The 17,541-nt window shown below is 42.0% G+C and overlaps 1 protein-coding gene across 1 annotated transcript in view; it reads left to right on the top strand.

Moving 5' to 3' along the window:
* The window catches only part of LOC142250128 (calcium-activated chloride channel regulator 1-like), a 136,061-nt gene that overhangs the window by 90,982 nt on the left and 27,538 nt on the right, over positions 1-17,541 (top strand). Inside the window, exons 10-11 of the mRNA XM_075322220.1 lie at positions 11,017-11,238; positions 15,173-15,443. Of these exons, the coding sequence (XP_075178335.1) occupies positions 11,017-11,238; positions 15,173-15,443 (493 nt within the window). The remainder of the gene's footprint in view (positions 1-11,016; positions 11,239-15,172; positions 15,444-17,541) is intronic.

The raw sequence follows: 17,541 nt of genomic DNA, 5'->3' as shown, positions 1-17,541 counted from the left end.
AATGTGATTGAACTTTTTTTGATTTGCTTTTTGTGGACGCAGTACTGTCGGGGTTGCAATGCAAGCCTATTGACTTACATTGCACAATGGCAACACCTAGTGAACTTTGATGCGTGACTTGTGTCATTGCCAAAGTCACCATGTAATACCAGCCTAATTAAAAAATGTCCCATGAAATAAAATAAAGGAATATCATATACAGTTGAAAGCAGAAGTTTCCATACAAAATCTAAAAAGAAACATGTGTTTTTCTCACTATCTGACATAAAATCGGAATAAACCAAAATTATTTAATTTGCCAAATGCCAGAATAATGAGAGAGAGAATGTTTTAATACATTTGTATTACTTTCTGCAAAGTCAAAAGCTTACATACATTTACATAGTTACATATAGTTGCATAGTTACACAGGTTGAAAAAAGACCTAGGTCCATCTAGTTCAACCTTCCTCCACCAATTATACATTTCGTCACTAATCATTTATTTACCAGCTTCCACCAGCATCTTCAAAAGGTCTTTTGATCTTGGGATGATATGCATATGTCTGACCAAAGCACGTTCATCTCTGGTACACAGAGCCCATCTCCTTCCTGAGTGGTATAAGGCTGGATATTCCCATCTTGTTTGTACCTGTATATAATTGTTTGTACAGATGAACGAGGCACTTTCATGTATCTGAAAATTACACCCAAAGATGAACCAGACTTGTAGAAGTCCACAATTCTCTTCCTGAGATCTTGGCTGATTTCTTTTGACTTTCCCATGATGTTACACAAATAAGCAGTGCGTTTCAGGTGTGCATTAATATACATCCACAGCTGTGTCTCTACTTAACTCAGATGTTGCCAATAAACCTATGAGAAGCTTCCAAAGACATGACATCATCATATGGGCTGTCCAATATTGTTTGAAGGCATAGTACTTTTAGTGTATATAAACTTTGGACTTTGTAGAAAGCAATATAAATGCCTTAAAACATTCTCTCTCTCTCATTATTCTGAAATTTGGCAAATATAAATAATTTTGGTTCCTAATTGACCTAAAACAGAAAAGGTTGATTCTGATTTCATGTCCGATAGTGAGAAAACATGCATATGAAACTTTTTAGATAGTGTATGTAAACCACTGGTTTCAACTGTATCTCGTATAGCAGATTTACATCTCAAAAAACTGTAGGCAGATTGCGTGGCACCTTTGACTCTACCAATCAAGAAGAGCTCTGTTCTCTGGATCACTGAGGGTTTCAGTGACCAGGAAGTTAACCACCATAATGATTATAGGGGATAATTTATAAATTTGACACTAGCACTTTAGGTTATACCAGATTTAAAGGGAACCTGTCAGCTGATTCATGTTGCTTAAACTGTGGGTAATGTAAATTAGAGCCTGGTGCACTATTGCATTCATAGTTTGTATATCGCACCAGGAGAGCTGAGATGAGTCCTTTGCAACTTCTTCCCACCCAACGGGATGGGCATGTGTCTGGAAGAGATCAGTCAGTCATCTGGAGGATATGGGGAGATAAGGTATGCACACCAGTGACTATGGAAGGGGAATACATGGAATAGCAGAAACTGCTGTGTGAATACTGACATGAAAAATTCAATAGCTATTTGTTAGAATGAAATGTGAAAAATGGAACCTGCATTACTGCCATGAATATATGAATAAAGAGAAATTTAGCTACTGAATTGATCAATGCAGAAGAGCCCCAACACTACGCCAAAGTATTTCTCTACGTTGGGGTCCCTAGCTTGTGTGTGTCCTCTCATGCAGTTAAAAAACTTACCGTGTATGGGACGCTGAGACCCAGGCTATATATGCGTATAATGTGGATTGGCAATAGGTGTGTATGGGGAGGGTTCACAAACGAAAAACTACTAACATTAAGGAATAACGTTTGGAACTCCATTCTATGTCTGAACTGGGTGCAAAAAACCTAAAAAACATCACTATGGGGAGATAAGGTATGCACACCAGTGACTATGGAAGGGGAATACATGGAATAGCAGAAACTGCTGTGTGAATACTGACATGAAAAATTCAATAGCTATTTGTTAGAATGAAATGTGAAAAATGGAACCTGCATTACTGCCATGAATATATGAATAAAGAGAAATTTAGCTACTGAATTGATCAATGCAGAAGAGCCCCAACACTACGCCAAAGTATTTCTCTACGTTGGGGTCCCTAGCTTGTGTGTGTCCTCTCATGCAGTTAAAAAACTTACCGTGTATGGGACGCTGAGACCCAGGCTATATATGCGTATAATGTGGATTGGCAATAGGTGTGTATGGGGAGGGTTCACAAACGAAAAACTACTAACATTAAGGAATAACGTTTGGAACTCCATTCTATGTCTGAACTGGGTGCAAAAAACCTAAAAAACATCACTATGGGGAGATAAGGTATGCACACCAGTGACTATGGAAGGGGAATACATGGAATAGCAGAAACTGCTGTGTGAATACTGACATGAAAAATTCAATAGCTATTTGTTAGAATGAAATGTGAAAAATGGAACCTGCATTACTGCCATGAATATATGAATAAAGAGAAATTTAGCTACTGAATTGATCAATGCAGAAGAGCCCCAACACTACGCCAAAGTATTTCTCTACGTTGGGGTCCCTAGCTTGTGTGTGTCCTCTCATGCAGTTAAAAAACTTACCGTGTATGGGACGCTGAGACCCAGGCTATATATGCGTATAATGTGGATTGGCAATAGGTGTGTATGGGGAGGGTTCACAAACGAAAAACTACTAACATTAAGGAATAACGTTTGGAACTCCATTCTATGTCTGAACTGGGTGCAAAAAACCTAAAAAACATCACTATGGGGAGATAAGGTATGCACACCAGTGACTATGGAAGGGGAATACATGGAATAGCAGAAACTGCTGTGTGAATACTGACATGAAAAATTCAATAGCTATTTGTTAGAATGAAATGTGAAAAATGGAACCTGCATTACTGCCATGAATATATGAATAAAGAGAAATTTAGCTACTGAATTGATCAATGCAGAAGAGCCCCAACACTACGCCAAAGTATTTCTCTACGTTGGGGTCCCTAGCTTGTGTGTGTCCTCTCATGCAGTTAAAAAACTTACCGTGTATGGGACGCTGAGACCCAGGCTATATATGCGTATAATGTGGATTGGCAATAGGTGTGTATGGGGAGGGTTCACAAACGAAAAACTACTAACATTAAGGAATAACGTTTGGAACTCCATTCTATGTCTGAACTGGGTGCAAAAAACCTAAAAAACATCACTATGGGGAGATAAGGTATGCACACCAGTGACTATGGAAGGGGAATACATGGAATAGCAGAAACTGCTGTGTGAATACTGACATGAAAAATTCAATAGCTATTTGTTAGAATGAAATGTGAAAAATGGAACCTGCATTACTGCCATGAATATATGAATAAAGAGAAATTTAGCTACTGAATTGATCAATGCAGAAGAGCCCCAACACTACGCCAAAGTATTTCTCTACGTTGGGGTCCCTAGCTTGTGTGTGTCCTCTCATGCAGTTAAAAAACTTACCGTGTATGGGACGCTGAGACCCAGGCTATATATGCGTATAATGTGGATTGGCAATAGGTGTGTATGGGGAGGGTTCACAAACGAAAAACTACTAACATTAAGGAATAACGTTTGGAACTCCATTCTATGTCTGAACTGGGTGCAAAAAACCTAAAAAACATCACTATGGGGAGATAAGGTATGCACACCAGTGACTATGGAAGGGGAATACATGGAATAGCAGAAACTGCTGTGTGAATACTGACATGAAAAATTCAATAGCTATTTGTTAGAATGAAATGTGAAAAATGGAACCTGCATTACTGCCATGAATATATGAATAAAGAGAAATTTAGCTACTGAATTGATCAATGCAGAAGAGCCCCAACACTACGCCAAAGTATTTCTCTACGTTGGGGTCCCTAGCTTGTGTGTGTCCTCTCATGCAGTTAAAAAACTTACCGTGTATGGGACGCTGAGACCCAGGCTATATATGCGTATAATGTGGATTGGCAATAGGTGTGTATGGGGAGGGTTCACAAACGAAAAACTACTAACATTAAGGAATAACGTTTGGAACTCCATTCTATGTCTGAACTGGGTGCAAAAAACCTAAAAAACATCACTATGGGGAGATAAGGTATGCACACCAGTGACTATGGAAGGGGAATACATGGAATAGCAGAAACTGCTGTGTGAATACTGACATGAAAAATTCAATAGCTATTTGTTAGAATGAAATGTGAAAAATGGAACCTGCATTACTACCCTCCCCATACACACCTATTGCCAATCCACATTATACGCATATATAGCCTGGGTCTCAGCGTCCCATACACGGTAAGTTTTTTAACTGCATGAGAGGACACACACAAGCTAGGGACCCCAACGTAGAGAAATACTTTGGCGTAGTGTTGGGGCTCTTCTGCATTGATCAATTCAGTAGCTAAATTTCTCTTTATTCATATATTCATGGCAGTAATGCAGGTTCCATTTTTCACATTTCATTCTAACAAATAGCTATTGAATTTTTCATGTCAGTATTCACACAGCAGTTTCTGCTATTCCATGTATTCCCCTTCCATAGTCACTGGTGTGCATACCTTATCTCCCCATAGTGATGTTTTTTAGGTTTTTTGCACCCAGTTCAGACATAGAATGGAGTTCCAAACGTTATTCCTTAATGTTAGTAGTTTTTCGTTTGTGAACCCTCCCCATACACACCTATTGCCAATCCACATTATACGCATATATAGCCTGGGTCTCAGCGTCCCATACACGGTAAGTTTTTTAACTGCATGAGAGGACACACACAAGCTAGGGACCCCAACGTAGAGAAATACTTTGGCGTAGTGTTGGGGCTCTTCTGCATTGATCAATTCAGTAGCTAAATTTCTCTTTATTCATATATTCATGGCAGTAATGCAGGTTCCATTTTTCACATTTCATTCTAACAAATAGCTATTGAATTTTTCATGTCAGTATTCACACAGCAGTTTCTGCTATTCCATGTATTCCCCTTCCATAGTCACTGGTGTGCATACCTTATCTCCCCATAGTGATGTTTTTTAGGTTTTTTGCACCCAGTTCAGACATAGAATGGAGTTCCAAACGTTATTCCTTAATGTTAGTAGTTTTTCGTTTGTGAACCCTCCCCATACACACCTATTGCCAATCCACATTATACGCATATATAGCCTGGGTCTCAGCGTCCCATACACGGTAAGTTTTTTAACTGCATGAGAGGACACACACAAGCTAGGGACCCCAACGTAGAGAAATACTTTGGCGTAGTGTTGGGGCTCTTCTGCATTGATCAATTCAGTAGCTAAATTTCTCTTTATTCATATATTCATGGCAGTAATGCAGGTTCCATTTTTCACATTTCATTCTAACAAATAGCTATTGAATTTTTCATGTCAGTATTCACACAGCAGTTTCTGCTATTCCATGTATTCCCCTTCCATAGTCACTGGTGTGCATACCTTATCTCCCCATAGTGATGTTTTTTAGGTTTTTTGCACCCAGTTCAGACATAGAATGGAGTTCCAAACGTTATTCCTTAATGTTAGTAGTTTTTCGTTTGTGAACCCTCCCCATACACACCTATTGCCAATCCACATTATACGCATATATAGCCTGGGTCTCAGCGTCCCATACACGGTAAGTTTTTTAACTGCATGAGAGGACACACACAAGCTAGGGACCCCAACGTAGAGAAATACTTTGGCGTAGTGTTGGGGCTCTTCTGCATTGATCAATTCAGTAGCTAAATTTCTCTTTATTCATATATTCATGGCAGTAATGCAGGTTCCATTTTTCACATTTCATTCTAACAAATAGCTATTGAATTTTTCATGTCAGTATTCACACAGCAGTTTCTGCTATTCCATGTATTCCCCTTCCATAGTCACTGGTGTGCATACCTTATCTCCCCATAGTGATGTTTTTTAGGTTTTTTGCACCCAGTTCAGACATAGAATGGAGTTCCAAACGTTATTCCTTAATGTTAGTAGTTTTTCGTTTGTGAACCCTCCCCATACACACCTATTGCCAATCCACATTATACGCATATATAGCCTGGGTCTCAGCGTCCCATACACGGTAAGTTTTTTAACTGCATGAGAGGACACACACAAGCTAGGGACCCCAACGTAGAGAAATACTTTGGCGTAGTGTTGGGGCTCTTCTGCATTGATCAATTCAGTAGCTAAATTTCTCTTTATTCATATATTCATGGCAGTAATGCAGGTTCCATTTTTCACATTTCATTCTAACAAATAGCTATTGAATTTTTCATGTCAGTATTCACACAGCAGTTTCTGCTATTCCATGTATTCCCCTTCCATAGTCACTGGTGTGCATACCTTATCTCCCCATAGTGATGTTTTTTAGGTTTTTTGCACCCAGTTCAGACATAGAATGGAGTTCCAAACGTTATTCCTTAATGTTAGTAGTTTTTCGTTTGTGAACCCTCCCCATACACACCTATTGCCAATCCACATTATACGCATATATAGCCTGGGTCTCAGCGTCCCATACACGGTAAGTTTTTTAACTGCATGAGAGGACACACACAAGCTAGGGACCCCAACGTAGAGAAATACTTTGGCGTAGTGTTGGGGCTCTTCTGCATTGATCAATTCAGTAGCTAAATTTCTCTTTATTCATATATTCATGGCAGTAATGCAGGTTCCATTTTTCACATTTCATTCTAACAAATAGCTATTGAATTTTTCATGTCAGTATTCACACAGCAGTTTCTGCTATTCCATGTATTCCCCTTCCATAGTCACTGGTGTGCATACCTTATCTCCCCATAGTGATGTTTTTTAGGTTTTTTGCACCCAGTTCAGACATAGAATGGAGTTCCAAATGTTATTCCTTAAAGTCATCTGGAGGATGGCAGGAGAAGCCATAGCAGCCTCATCTCCTCTATGCTAGTGTCATCTTAAAATTTGGATTTTGCCTGAAACACTGCCAGACTCTGATTCATGCTGCCTGTGACTGATTTGGACACTTTAGATCAGCTGATGGGTTCCTTTTTTTTTTTTTTTTTTTTTATGATTCAATAATTTTTTATTAGGTTTGATGGGTTCCTTTTAAAAGTGTTTGCTTGTATTTACAAAATAGAACATATCATTGGGGAGTTTGAATATTTACTATACATAGCGCCATCATATGCCAATGCTCACTAACTCACTCATTGGCACATCTAAATTCCCTATCAGTATGGCATTGGAACATGGGAGGAAACCGGTAAACCCGGAAGTAACCCACGTGAACATGGGGAGAACATACAATCTCCTTGAGATTTTGTTCTTGGTGAAGTTGTAGCCCAGGATGCCGACTCTGCAAGCAACAGTGCTCTCTAATCACATCACCTAGCACTCTCTGCAGCCTTTCTACTACTAAGCTACTTCCACAGTGGGAAGATTTTATTAACATTTAGTAAAAGTACCAAAAATGTACATAATCTCACAAACTACTCAATGTATATACAAGTAAATCTTCATTCAGCAAATACCTCTTCCCCTGGGTTTTCCTATTCTCACAGGCTGATTTCACCTACTATTTAAGGGTTATTCCCATCTCTAGGATACTATCCCTATATGTAGTAGATGTAATAATAATAATAATAATAATAATATTAGCAAATACCTCCAATCAGAAATGTAGTATAGTTCTCCTGATACACTATGTCACTTTCCTCATGTTCAGGGTATTGTAAGACCTTAGGTATCCATGGTTATGTCCACGAGCAAGTGACTAACTAAGGGTACGATTACACGAGCGTATGAATCAGACGAGTGCAATGCGAGAAAATCTCCCATTGCACTCTGACCAATGTTTGTCAATAAGGCAGAGCAGTTGGTCAGATTCTGGATGCGAGAAAAGTCGCAACATGCTGCGATTGTATCCTGCAAATGTCCGAGACTCGCCAAAACAAGTCAATGGGTGCAAGAAAAAATTGGATGTGACATGGACGGCACACAGACCATCCTAGTGATGGATGCAATTCTATCATGTAGCACAGAGCACTGTAAATGCTCCTGTAAATGACTAATAGCTGCTGTGAAAAAAACGGATTGCACACAGACAACACACTGAGAGCACACGGATGACAAGTGAGAGAAAATCGTCCTACTGTCTTGGACAAGAATGGGACCATTTTTACATACAGTAGTGTGACGCTCTGGCACAACATTTCTAATTGGAGGTATTTGCTATTATTATTATTATTATTATTATTATTATTATTATTATTATAATACCTATTATATATTGTGATAGGATATTAGAGACAGAATACCTGTCATGGTTCGCCTACCTGTCCACATGGCTAGGGGGCGGAGCCTTCTCCCGGGCCTCACTTCCGGAGCCTGGATGCCTTAAAAGCTGACATTTCCAGTGAACCAGCGCCGGCTATAAGCTTAGCACTGCTTTGCCTGTGTTTGCTGGTCCTGTGAGTGATATCCTGATCTGTCGGTTCCTGTGCCCCCGTGACCTTGTCTGTGTTCCGTCCCCTGGTCATCCCTCCTGTCCTCTGTCCCCTCTCCTACTTCCCCACTTAGTTGATTCCTCTGGTACTGACCTTGGCCTGACTTTGACTCCGCTTCAGCTCGTTCCTCCAGTCCTGCTTCTGCCCATACTGTGTTTGACCCAGCCTGCCTGACCTTTCCTTGCATGCCCTGCAGCTCTGCTTCTCAGCTGTGCTGTGAGGCCGTGTATGAGAACACTGTATTTACTTCCTGTTTCTGGTTGCTCTGTGTAGTGTCTTCTGCTGTAGAGCTCCGGCTCCCCCTGGTGGCAGCTTGACAATATAGCCGGCCTCAAATAGGCATTAGTTTTCTCATAGGAATTTAATGCCAGTTACCTTGGTAGTGGGATCCTTCTATGCATTGGAGGCATACTATAATGGACCCACTTAGTACTTTGTGTGAGCAAGTGGCCAACCTCACTAAGTTGGTTCAGGATTTGGCTGCAGAGCATCGCACCCTGGTAGCTTCACATAATATGCTGCAGAGTGAGGTCTCCGCCTCTGCGAGGGTCACCTTGGGGGCATCTACCTTACAAAATGTGGGTCGTCATAGTCCCACTGATGTCCAACTTAACACTCCCGAACCCACGGTGATGCTCCCCGATAAATTCTCTGGGGAGAAAAACCTATTCCGGACATTTAGAGAGAGCTGACAACTTCTTTTTACGCTCCGACCTCGGTCCTCAAGGGACGAGACTCAGCGGGTAGGGATCGTTATGTCGTTACTTAGAGGGGGTCCCCAGGCCTGGGCATTTTCCCTACCCCCTTCAGCCCCAGAACGACATTCGGTTGACCTCTTCTTTGACTCTCTCGGGGGGATATACAATGAACCAGACCGAGTACGGGTGGCTGAGGACAGGATTATGTGTCTCACTCAGGGGAATAACACTGCTGTGCAATACTGTTCTGAGTTTCGGCAGTGGTCCACTGAGGTACGGTGGAATGATTCTGCACTCAGGTGCCAGTTCCGGAGAGGTCTTTAGGACTCACTGAAAGATGCCTTGGCTCTGCACCCTCCTCCCAGTACCTTGGACGAAGCAATGACGGAGGCAGTTCGCATGGACCATAGATTACGGGAATCCGTGATGCGTGAGATTCCTCCCACTCTGCCTTTGCCAGCTACAGAGTACATGGAAGTTGGAGCCATCAGTCCGGATAAGAAAGAGAGGAGAAGACGCTGGGATCTCAAGCTGTGTTTCTATTGTGGACACCATGAACACTGGAGGAAGGACTGCCCAGCTTGCCGTCCCACTAAACAGTCGTCGGGAAACTTCTAAGTCTGGGTAATGGCCGAGGATGTTGCCCAGACTATCAGGTATCTTTCCTCTCCTCCAATAAGATACTTCTAATCATTGCCCTCCGGGTCAGGCAGTCGGTCTGGTCAACTACTGCTTTTGTTGATTGTGGGTCTGCTATGAACTTCATTGACTCTAGATGCGTTCAAAGATTAGAGTTAGGAACAGTGACCTATCCAACTCCTGGCAATTGATAAAACACCATTGTCTCAAAACTGCATTCGGTTTGCTACAGAAATGTTTACTCTGGTGATCGGGTCTCTGCATTCTGGACTGATTTACTTAGTGTTGGGGGTATCCTTGGTTAATGTTGCATAATCCTGTTATTGATTGGGAATGTCGTACCATAATCAAGTGGAGTTCTGCCTGTCATAAAAGGTGTTTAAAAACCATATCTGTGTCCTCCGTAAGTCCTGAGGATCTTCCGGAATACCTGATGGACTACAGAGATGTATTCTCGGAAATAGAGGCCGAGGTTTTGCCACCTCATCGCCCATATGACTGTGCCATCGATTTGATTCCCAACTCCAAATTGCCCAAGGCCCGTTTATATCACCTCTCAGGTCCAGAAAGGGCTGCTATGAAATCTTACATATCCGACAGTATACATAAAGGGCATATCCGTTCTTCTTCTTCCCCTGTGGCCGGTGGTTTTTTTTTTTGTAAAGAAGAAGGACGGAGGGTTACGGCCCTGTCTCAATTTCCGAAGATTACCGTTAAAAACACGTATCCGCTTCCACTCATCCCTGATCTCTGTAACCAACTCTCCGAAGCCCGGTGGTTTACTAAACTAGATCTTAGGGGGGCCTATAATCTTATTCATGTCAGAGAAGGGGATGAGTAGAAAATGGCCTTACGTCAAAGGGGTTATTCGAGAATTTAGTGATGCCCTTCGGTTTATCAAATGCTCCTGCGGTGTTTCAAAATTTCATCAATGATGTCTTCTCTGATTTTATTGGTCATTTCGTGGTCATCTATCTCGATGACATTTTGATTTATTCTATTATATATATTTGTGATATATATTATTATATAGTTTGTTGTGCAATGATCCCATGTAACCATTAATGTTAACGTGAATATTTCCAGAGATGAGTGACCTTTCTTGTATTCTTATGAAAACATTTTCTGTTGATATTTTCTAAAAGCTGGAAAGCACCGGATCAACTGTCCAGCCAAACACTTGTATGAATGGCGCCGTCATAATAGACAGCACGGTGGGAAATGACACCTTTTTTCTAGTTACCTGGAAAACTGCAGTACCAAAGATTATGTTACAAGATCCAAATGGTCAAGTGTATACGGAGGCAAATTTCTCCAGTGACTTTACCTCGAAATCCTCAAGACTGGCAATCCCAGGAACGGCGGAGGTAAGGCTTATGTGTGATGATGCTGAATCACACTGGATCCTAACACATATACAGATATAGAAATGTTATTTTCTTTAAAATATTGTGAATTATCATTAGTATTTGTGCAGTCACATGCTATTGATGGCCTATCTTACAAATAAGTCATCAATATTAGATCAGTGGGACGAGGGAGAGGGACACCCTGTGCCCCTGCCAATCAGGTAATATTAGTTCTAGTGGTGGATGGACGTAAACATTGAGCACAGATTCTATTCTATTCAATGTGTTGTCAGCTGCCAGGTACTGCAGATCATCTCTGATACTCTTGAATAAGTGCTGATCTGCGAAACGTGACAAACGCCGCTGGAGATGAGAGGGTTGATCAGAATAGAATTAACTGTGAATCGAATTTCCTGAAACTCGCAGATCCCTGCAAGTTCTAATACTAAACGATTAGATTCATGAGGATTGAAAAAGAAAAAAAATCTCTTGTGCTATTTAACACACTTCTGAAGACTCAGTGAGCTGGCTAATACCTTCAGACATGGTGGTACAGACATCCCCATAATGTCCTGCAGATGTCACATCACATGTTCTAGCATAGCCAATCAAAGGGGACTATAAAATATGAAGGCCAGCAAAAACATCCCCATAATGTCCTGCAGATGTCACATCACATGTTCCAGCCTAGCCAATCAAAGGGGACTATAAAATATGAAGGCCAGCAAATGTCGCGGGCGGGGAGGGGACGCTGCGCTCACCACGCTCGGGTCCGGCGCTGCTGCTGCTGCTCGGTGGCTCGATCGTTGGGCCGGATCCGGGGACTCGAGCGGCGCTCCTCGCCCGTGAGTGAAAGGGGTGGTTTGTTTGTGTTTGGGATGTCGGTTTGTGATGCCACCCACGGTGTGTGGTGAGGTTGGGGCACCACCGCTGCTCTGTACGGGGATCCCGGGAGCGATGACAGGGAGCAGCTGGGATGTTTCTCTCCCCTCCGTGGGTAGGGGGATTTTGGTAGTCCCGGGGCCCGGAGTTGTTGTCTGGATGGTGGGTTGCGGGGCTTGGCCAGGTGCAGGGTCGCGGGGCAGCGCAGTGCCAGACGGCACGGTGGTACTCACTCAGCCAGCAACGCACACGGAGTCTCTGGTAAAACAAACGGCTGGATGGACGAGTCCCACAGACGGCTGCAACGGTTACTCCCGGTAGGTTGGCGGTAACTGTCTCTCCCTGCACCTTTGTTGTGTTTTCGGCCCCAATGGCTTCCCACCGGTAACCCGCTCCCCAGTGGTAGGTTGGCTAAGGGAGCCCCTGTTTGCCCGCAGGCTCTGGCCCTGGGAGCTCTAGCTCTGGCGGTAGCTTTCTCTCCCTCACGGTTTGGACGGTTGCCTTCAGTCGGGTCTTTAGTGCTGGGAAACCCCGGAGGTTCCCGTCGCTGACGGATTTGACCGGTTTAACGGCGACTCCTAGCCTGGTCGGGGTCCGTAGGCCCTGCCGGATGGTGCTGGCTTCTCTTCGCTCCCCGATCCGGTACCGGCGGGCCACCGCCTGTCCCCGGTCCTTACGGTTGTGCGTCAATTGGCCTCTCCTGCAGACGGTCACCACCGTCTGCCAACCTTGCTGTTTCTGTGCCCGGCCACGTACCCGGACACGGCCAGTCAGTTCCTCCACTACCACTTCCCCTGATTCTCTCTCTCTACACTCCAAACTCCACTGCCTTCCTTTTCCCACCTCCAGGACTGTGAACTCCTCGGTGGGTGGAGCCGACCACCTGACTCCGCCCCACCTGGTGTGGACATCAGCCCCTGGAGGGAGGCAACAAGGATTTGTGTCTGACCTTGATGTTCCTAACCGGGGTGTAGGGTGTGTTGTTGTAGTACCTGTGATGTCCTGGCTTGTCCAGGGCGCCACACAAACAGTGCCATTTTAGGTTTTTTTTCCCAATGTAGGGGTAGAGGTCAGAGCACACAGGTCATTTCAGAAAGGGACAAAAAAGGCAAAAATGGTGTTGTGTTGTACTACTACAGCATTGAAATTAAAAATGGGATCAGTATTCTCAGTCTGTGAATAATATTCCAAGGATTCAAGTGATATAGGGAGGTGCTGTACCTGCATAGTCATTGTGACTGAATTGATTCATCTGTGATGTACAGCAGTAACAGGATCTTACTAACAGCACTTTTTTTTTATATTCACACACAAAATATAAATCCTGAAGCCAAGGCTTGTGTATTACAGAAAGGGTGCTTTCTGGATTAAAACCTGGGCAAGCCATTATATTTTTAATCCCTTAGCGATAGCAATACAGCCAATTTTTGGTTTTGCATCTTTGTTTTTCCTCCCCTCCTTCCCAGAGCCATAACTTTTTTACTTCTCTGTCCCCATAGACATACTGTACGAGGGTTTATTTTTGTGGACAAAATGTACTTTTGAATGACTTTACCACATAGTGTACTGTAAAACAGGGAAAAATTGTGGAGATATTGTGATAAAACACAATTCTGACGTGTTTTGTGGGAATTGTTTTTACAGTGTAATTTTGTGGTAAAAAATAACCTTGCAGTATGATGATCCTCATCAGTATGATTACAGCGATACCAAACCTGTCTAGTCTTTTATTATTTTAGTGAAAAAATCAGAGATTTTCCCAAAAAAAACTTTGGGGGTTGTGTTGCTATTTTGATTATTCTGTCAACTGACTTATATGAGACGAGATGACATTTTTATTGGTACCATTTTGGAATAGATATGACGTTTTGATCTCGTTTCAGCATTTTTTGTGGTATTACAGCAACCAAAAAAAACAAAACAAAACTATTTTGACGTTATTTATTTTGTTTACTGATCGAGTTAATTATTTTTATATTTTGATAGACCGAACTGAACGATACCACATATGTGAAAATGTTTTATCTTTTTTTTCTCAATGGGGCAAAAGGGTGGTGATTTGAACTTTTATGTTTTTTATTTTTTCAAATTTTTTAAAACGTTTTTTTCCTTTTCATTATTTTTAACAGTCCCCTTAAGTGGACTATAACCTATGATCACTGATTTCTTGTGCTATATACAGCAATGCTGCAGGTGCGCCGATGGCAGCTGAAAATGGCACGCCCCTGTGTCGGAACATGTTAAATCAAGCTGTAACAGTTTGACAGCTGGATTTAACAGGTTAACATTCACGAACGGACCTCCACCCAAGTCACAATTATTAGCGGCAGATCCTGGCTGTGATATTCAGCCACTACCTGCTGGGTATGGGGTGAGCTCACCCCGTAAGCCCACCCCATACACTTGCTTCTGACATGCGCCGTAAATTTTCCAGAAAAATGCTTGAGTTCCCCATTGATATCTGTTATACTTGGTACAGAGTCTGACTGCCCTTACAAGTACTGAGCACCCTAGCATGGTAGTGCTCGCTCATCACTAGTTACGAGTACTGAGCACCCTAGCATGGTACTGCTTGCTCATCACTAGTTACGAGTACCGAGCACCCGAGCATGGTAGTGCTCACTCATCACTAGTTACGAGTACCGAGCACCCGAGCATGGTAGTGCCCACTTATCACTAGTTACGAGTACAGAGCACCCGAGCATGGTAGTGCTCACTCATCACTAGTTACGAGTACTGAGCACCCGAGCATGGTAGTGCTCACTCATCACTAGTTACGAGTACAGAGCACCCGAGCATGGTAGTGCCCGCTTATCACTAGTTACGAGTACCGAGCACCCGAGCATGGTAGTGCTCACTCATCACTAGTTACGAGTACCAAGCACCTGAGCATGGTAGTGCTCACTCATCACTAGTTACGAATACAGAGCAGCTGAGCATGGTAGTGCTCACTCATCACTAGTTATGAATACAGAGCAGCTGAGCATGGTAGTGCCCGTTCATTACTACTCAGATCCAAAATGAATGTATAACCCCAAAAAAACTATTTGTGATCTCTTTGTATTTTCAGAGAGGAACGTGGCGGTACAGCCTGTGCAACACATTTGCAATTAGTGAAGACATATCAATTATCGTAAACTCTAAAGCCGCAGATAAAAACGTCCAGCCAATTACTGTCCAAGCTCACATGAATGCCATCCGAAACAGCTACCCTAATCCAATGATTGTGTATGCATCGGTCACCCAAGGGCTCCTACCAGTGACTGGGGTGAAAGTGACCGCCATTATTGAACCTGATGTTGGAAAATTAATTTATCTGGACCTGTTGGACAATGGAGCAGGTAATCTTTTTATTGTGTAAACTAAAAAGAAATGTGGATTGTTACATTATTTACTATAGCTATACTATAGCTTTTACTGTCTAAATGTACAGGACACTGAATTTTCTGCAAATGTCCTTTTTATCGTATGCTGATTTAGTAGACTATAGAACAAGGGAAGTACCCCCATTTGAAATTTCGGCAAATTGCTTTTCATCTTCCTCCACAAATGAATTTCCATTGCTTATAGATTTTGCATTCTGTGCTCACCGTGTTTATTCACCTAATTTGAAGAAAAAAATCTAAACTGAAAACATAAAAAAAAAAGTTTAGCTTGGACGAATACCAAATTTTATTACCCCCCTCATATCAATCAATCTTTTTATTAGTAATAAATGGGAGCCTTTTTTCGTTAGGTCTTTGGGCATGGTTCATAAAGAATGGCACTTTGCACAACAATCTTAATCAACGTGACCGCTGAAGTAAGGTACACCTAAAGGGAATCTGTCACCAGTTTTTTGCTTCCTCTTCTGAGAGCTGCATAATGTAAAAACGGAGATCCTGATTCCAGCAATGTGTCAGTTACTGAGCTATTTTCATTCATTTTGATAAAATCAATGTTTTCTCAGCTGCAGATCTAGCAGTTATACACAGCTCATGAATATGCTGGACTACCTGGCAGCACACCAAGTAGTCCTGTAATGATAATCTCCTGCTGATTCAACAGTGATTTTATCAAAACTACACTAAGCAGCCCAGTAAGTGACACACTGCTGGAATCAGGATCTCTGCTCCTACGTTATACTGCTCTCAGATTAGGGGGAAAAAACCTGGTGACTGATTTCTTTTAAGTCATTAAGAAGTAAATGTGACTTTATGAATTAGGCACACCCTACAATTGGCATGTGCCTCCTCCAGAAATGTCTCCACTTTGAGGAATCGGAGCCTTTGTCTCCATAAATGTGGAATGAAATTTGGAGAAAATCAGATGAAACTTCTATCTATTACATAAAGAGAGAAAAAAATATACGTTTCTATTCTTTTACTATCACACAACAGCTTTATTTCATAAATTGGATCCAAACATTTCAAAATATATGTTTGGGCATTATTGTGGGCACACGGCCTCATCTTTTTTGGACATTTCTCATATTCAAAACTTTGAGAAAGAGGTAAAATCTCTTATTCATGAAGCAGTGGATATTAAAACTTATAAGCTTCAAATTCTGTGTCTTAGAAATCTTCCAGCTTAAACTGTATAGAATAACATCTAGACTACTCCTCCATACTATATACCGTATTATATACCTGTATGGTCTATAAATATGTGACGTCAATATAACATTTAAAAAAATGAAAATTAGCACAGGCTCCAATTTTTAGCTTTAATTTTTATTTTATTAAATCAAACAACATTTAACACATACAAATTAAAAAAGATAAATACATAAATACAACAGAAAATGCTCTAAGGATATCTCATATTGTACGATTTGTACCAGCACATATCCTTCTGAGCAGAGAGTGAGGACCTGTAAGATATTATGTTGTTTAGTAATATGGCTCCCCCTAGTGGGGTCAAAAAAGAAGTGCAAAAAACAGCCATGCAATACATTTATAAGGGGTATGTTTTCTCCTTATGGAGAGTGACATGCCACATTTTACATGCCAGTATGAGGAGACTTAAATGCCATGCAATGCTCCTCTGGGAAATTTAATACGCAAATTGCCTCTTCAGAGAGGAAGAAGTCTTGAACTCTAGTGCCACCTTTTGGAAGTAGCAATCCGAAAAGTTAATATCGACCCATTAACAAGCCTTGTCATATGACTTAGTATATATAAGACAAACCAGAATCTCAACTTGCAGACACGTTGTATTAGGATATTACCCTTTGTCAGTGCAACAAATGAGATCTGATTTGGCTAGGTGAGAGACTTAGGCGGGCTTTGCACACTACGACATCGCAGGCCGATGCTGCGATGCCGAGTGCGATAGTCCCCGCCCCCGTCGCAGCAGCGATATGTGGTGATAGCTGGCGTAGCGAAAGTTATCGCTACGCCAGCTTCACACACACACTCACCTGCCGTGCGATGTCCCTGTGGCCGGCGACCCGCCTCC

Source organism: Anomaloglossus baeobatrachus, chromosome 8 (assembly GCF_048569485.1).
Source record: "Anomaloglossus baeobatrachus isolate aAnoBae1 chromosome 8, aAnoBae1.hap1, whole genome shotgun sequence".
NCBI lineage: Eukaryota > Metazoa > Chordata > Amphibia > Anura > Aromobatidae > Anomaloglossus > Anomaloglossus baeobatrachus.
Note: the sequence above shows the minus strand (reverse complement) of the source record. Positions and strands in the feature narration are given on the sequence as shown.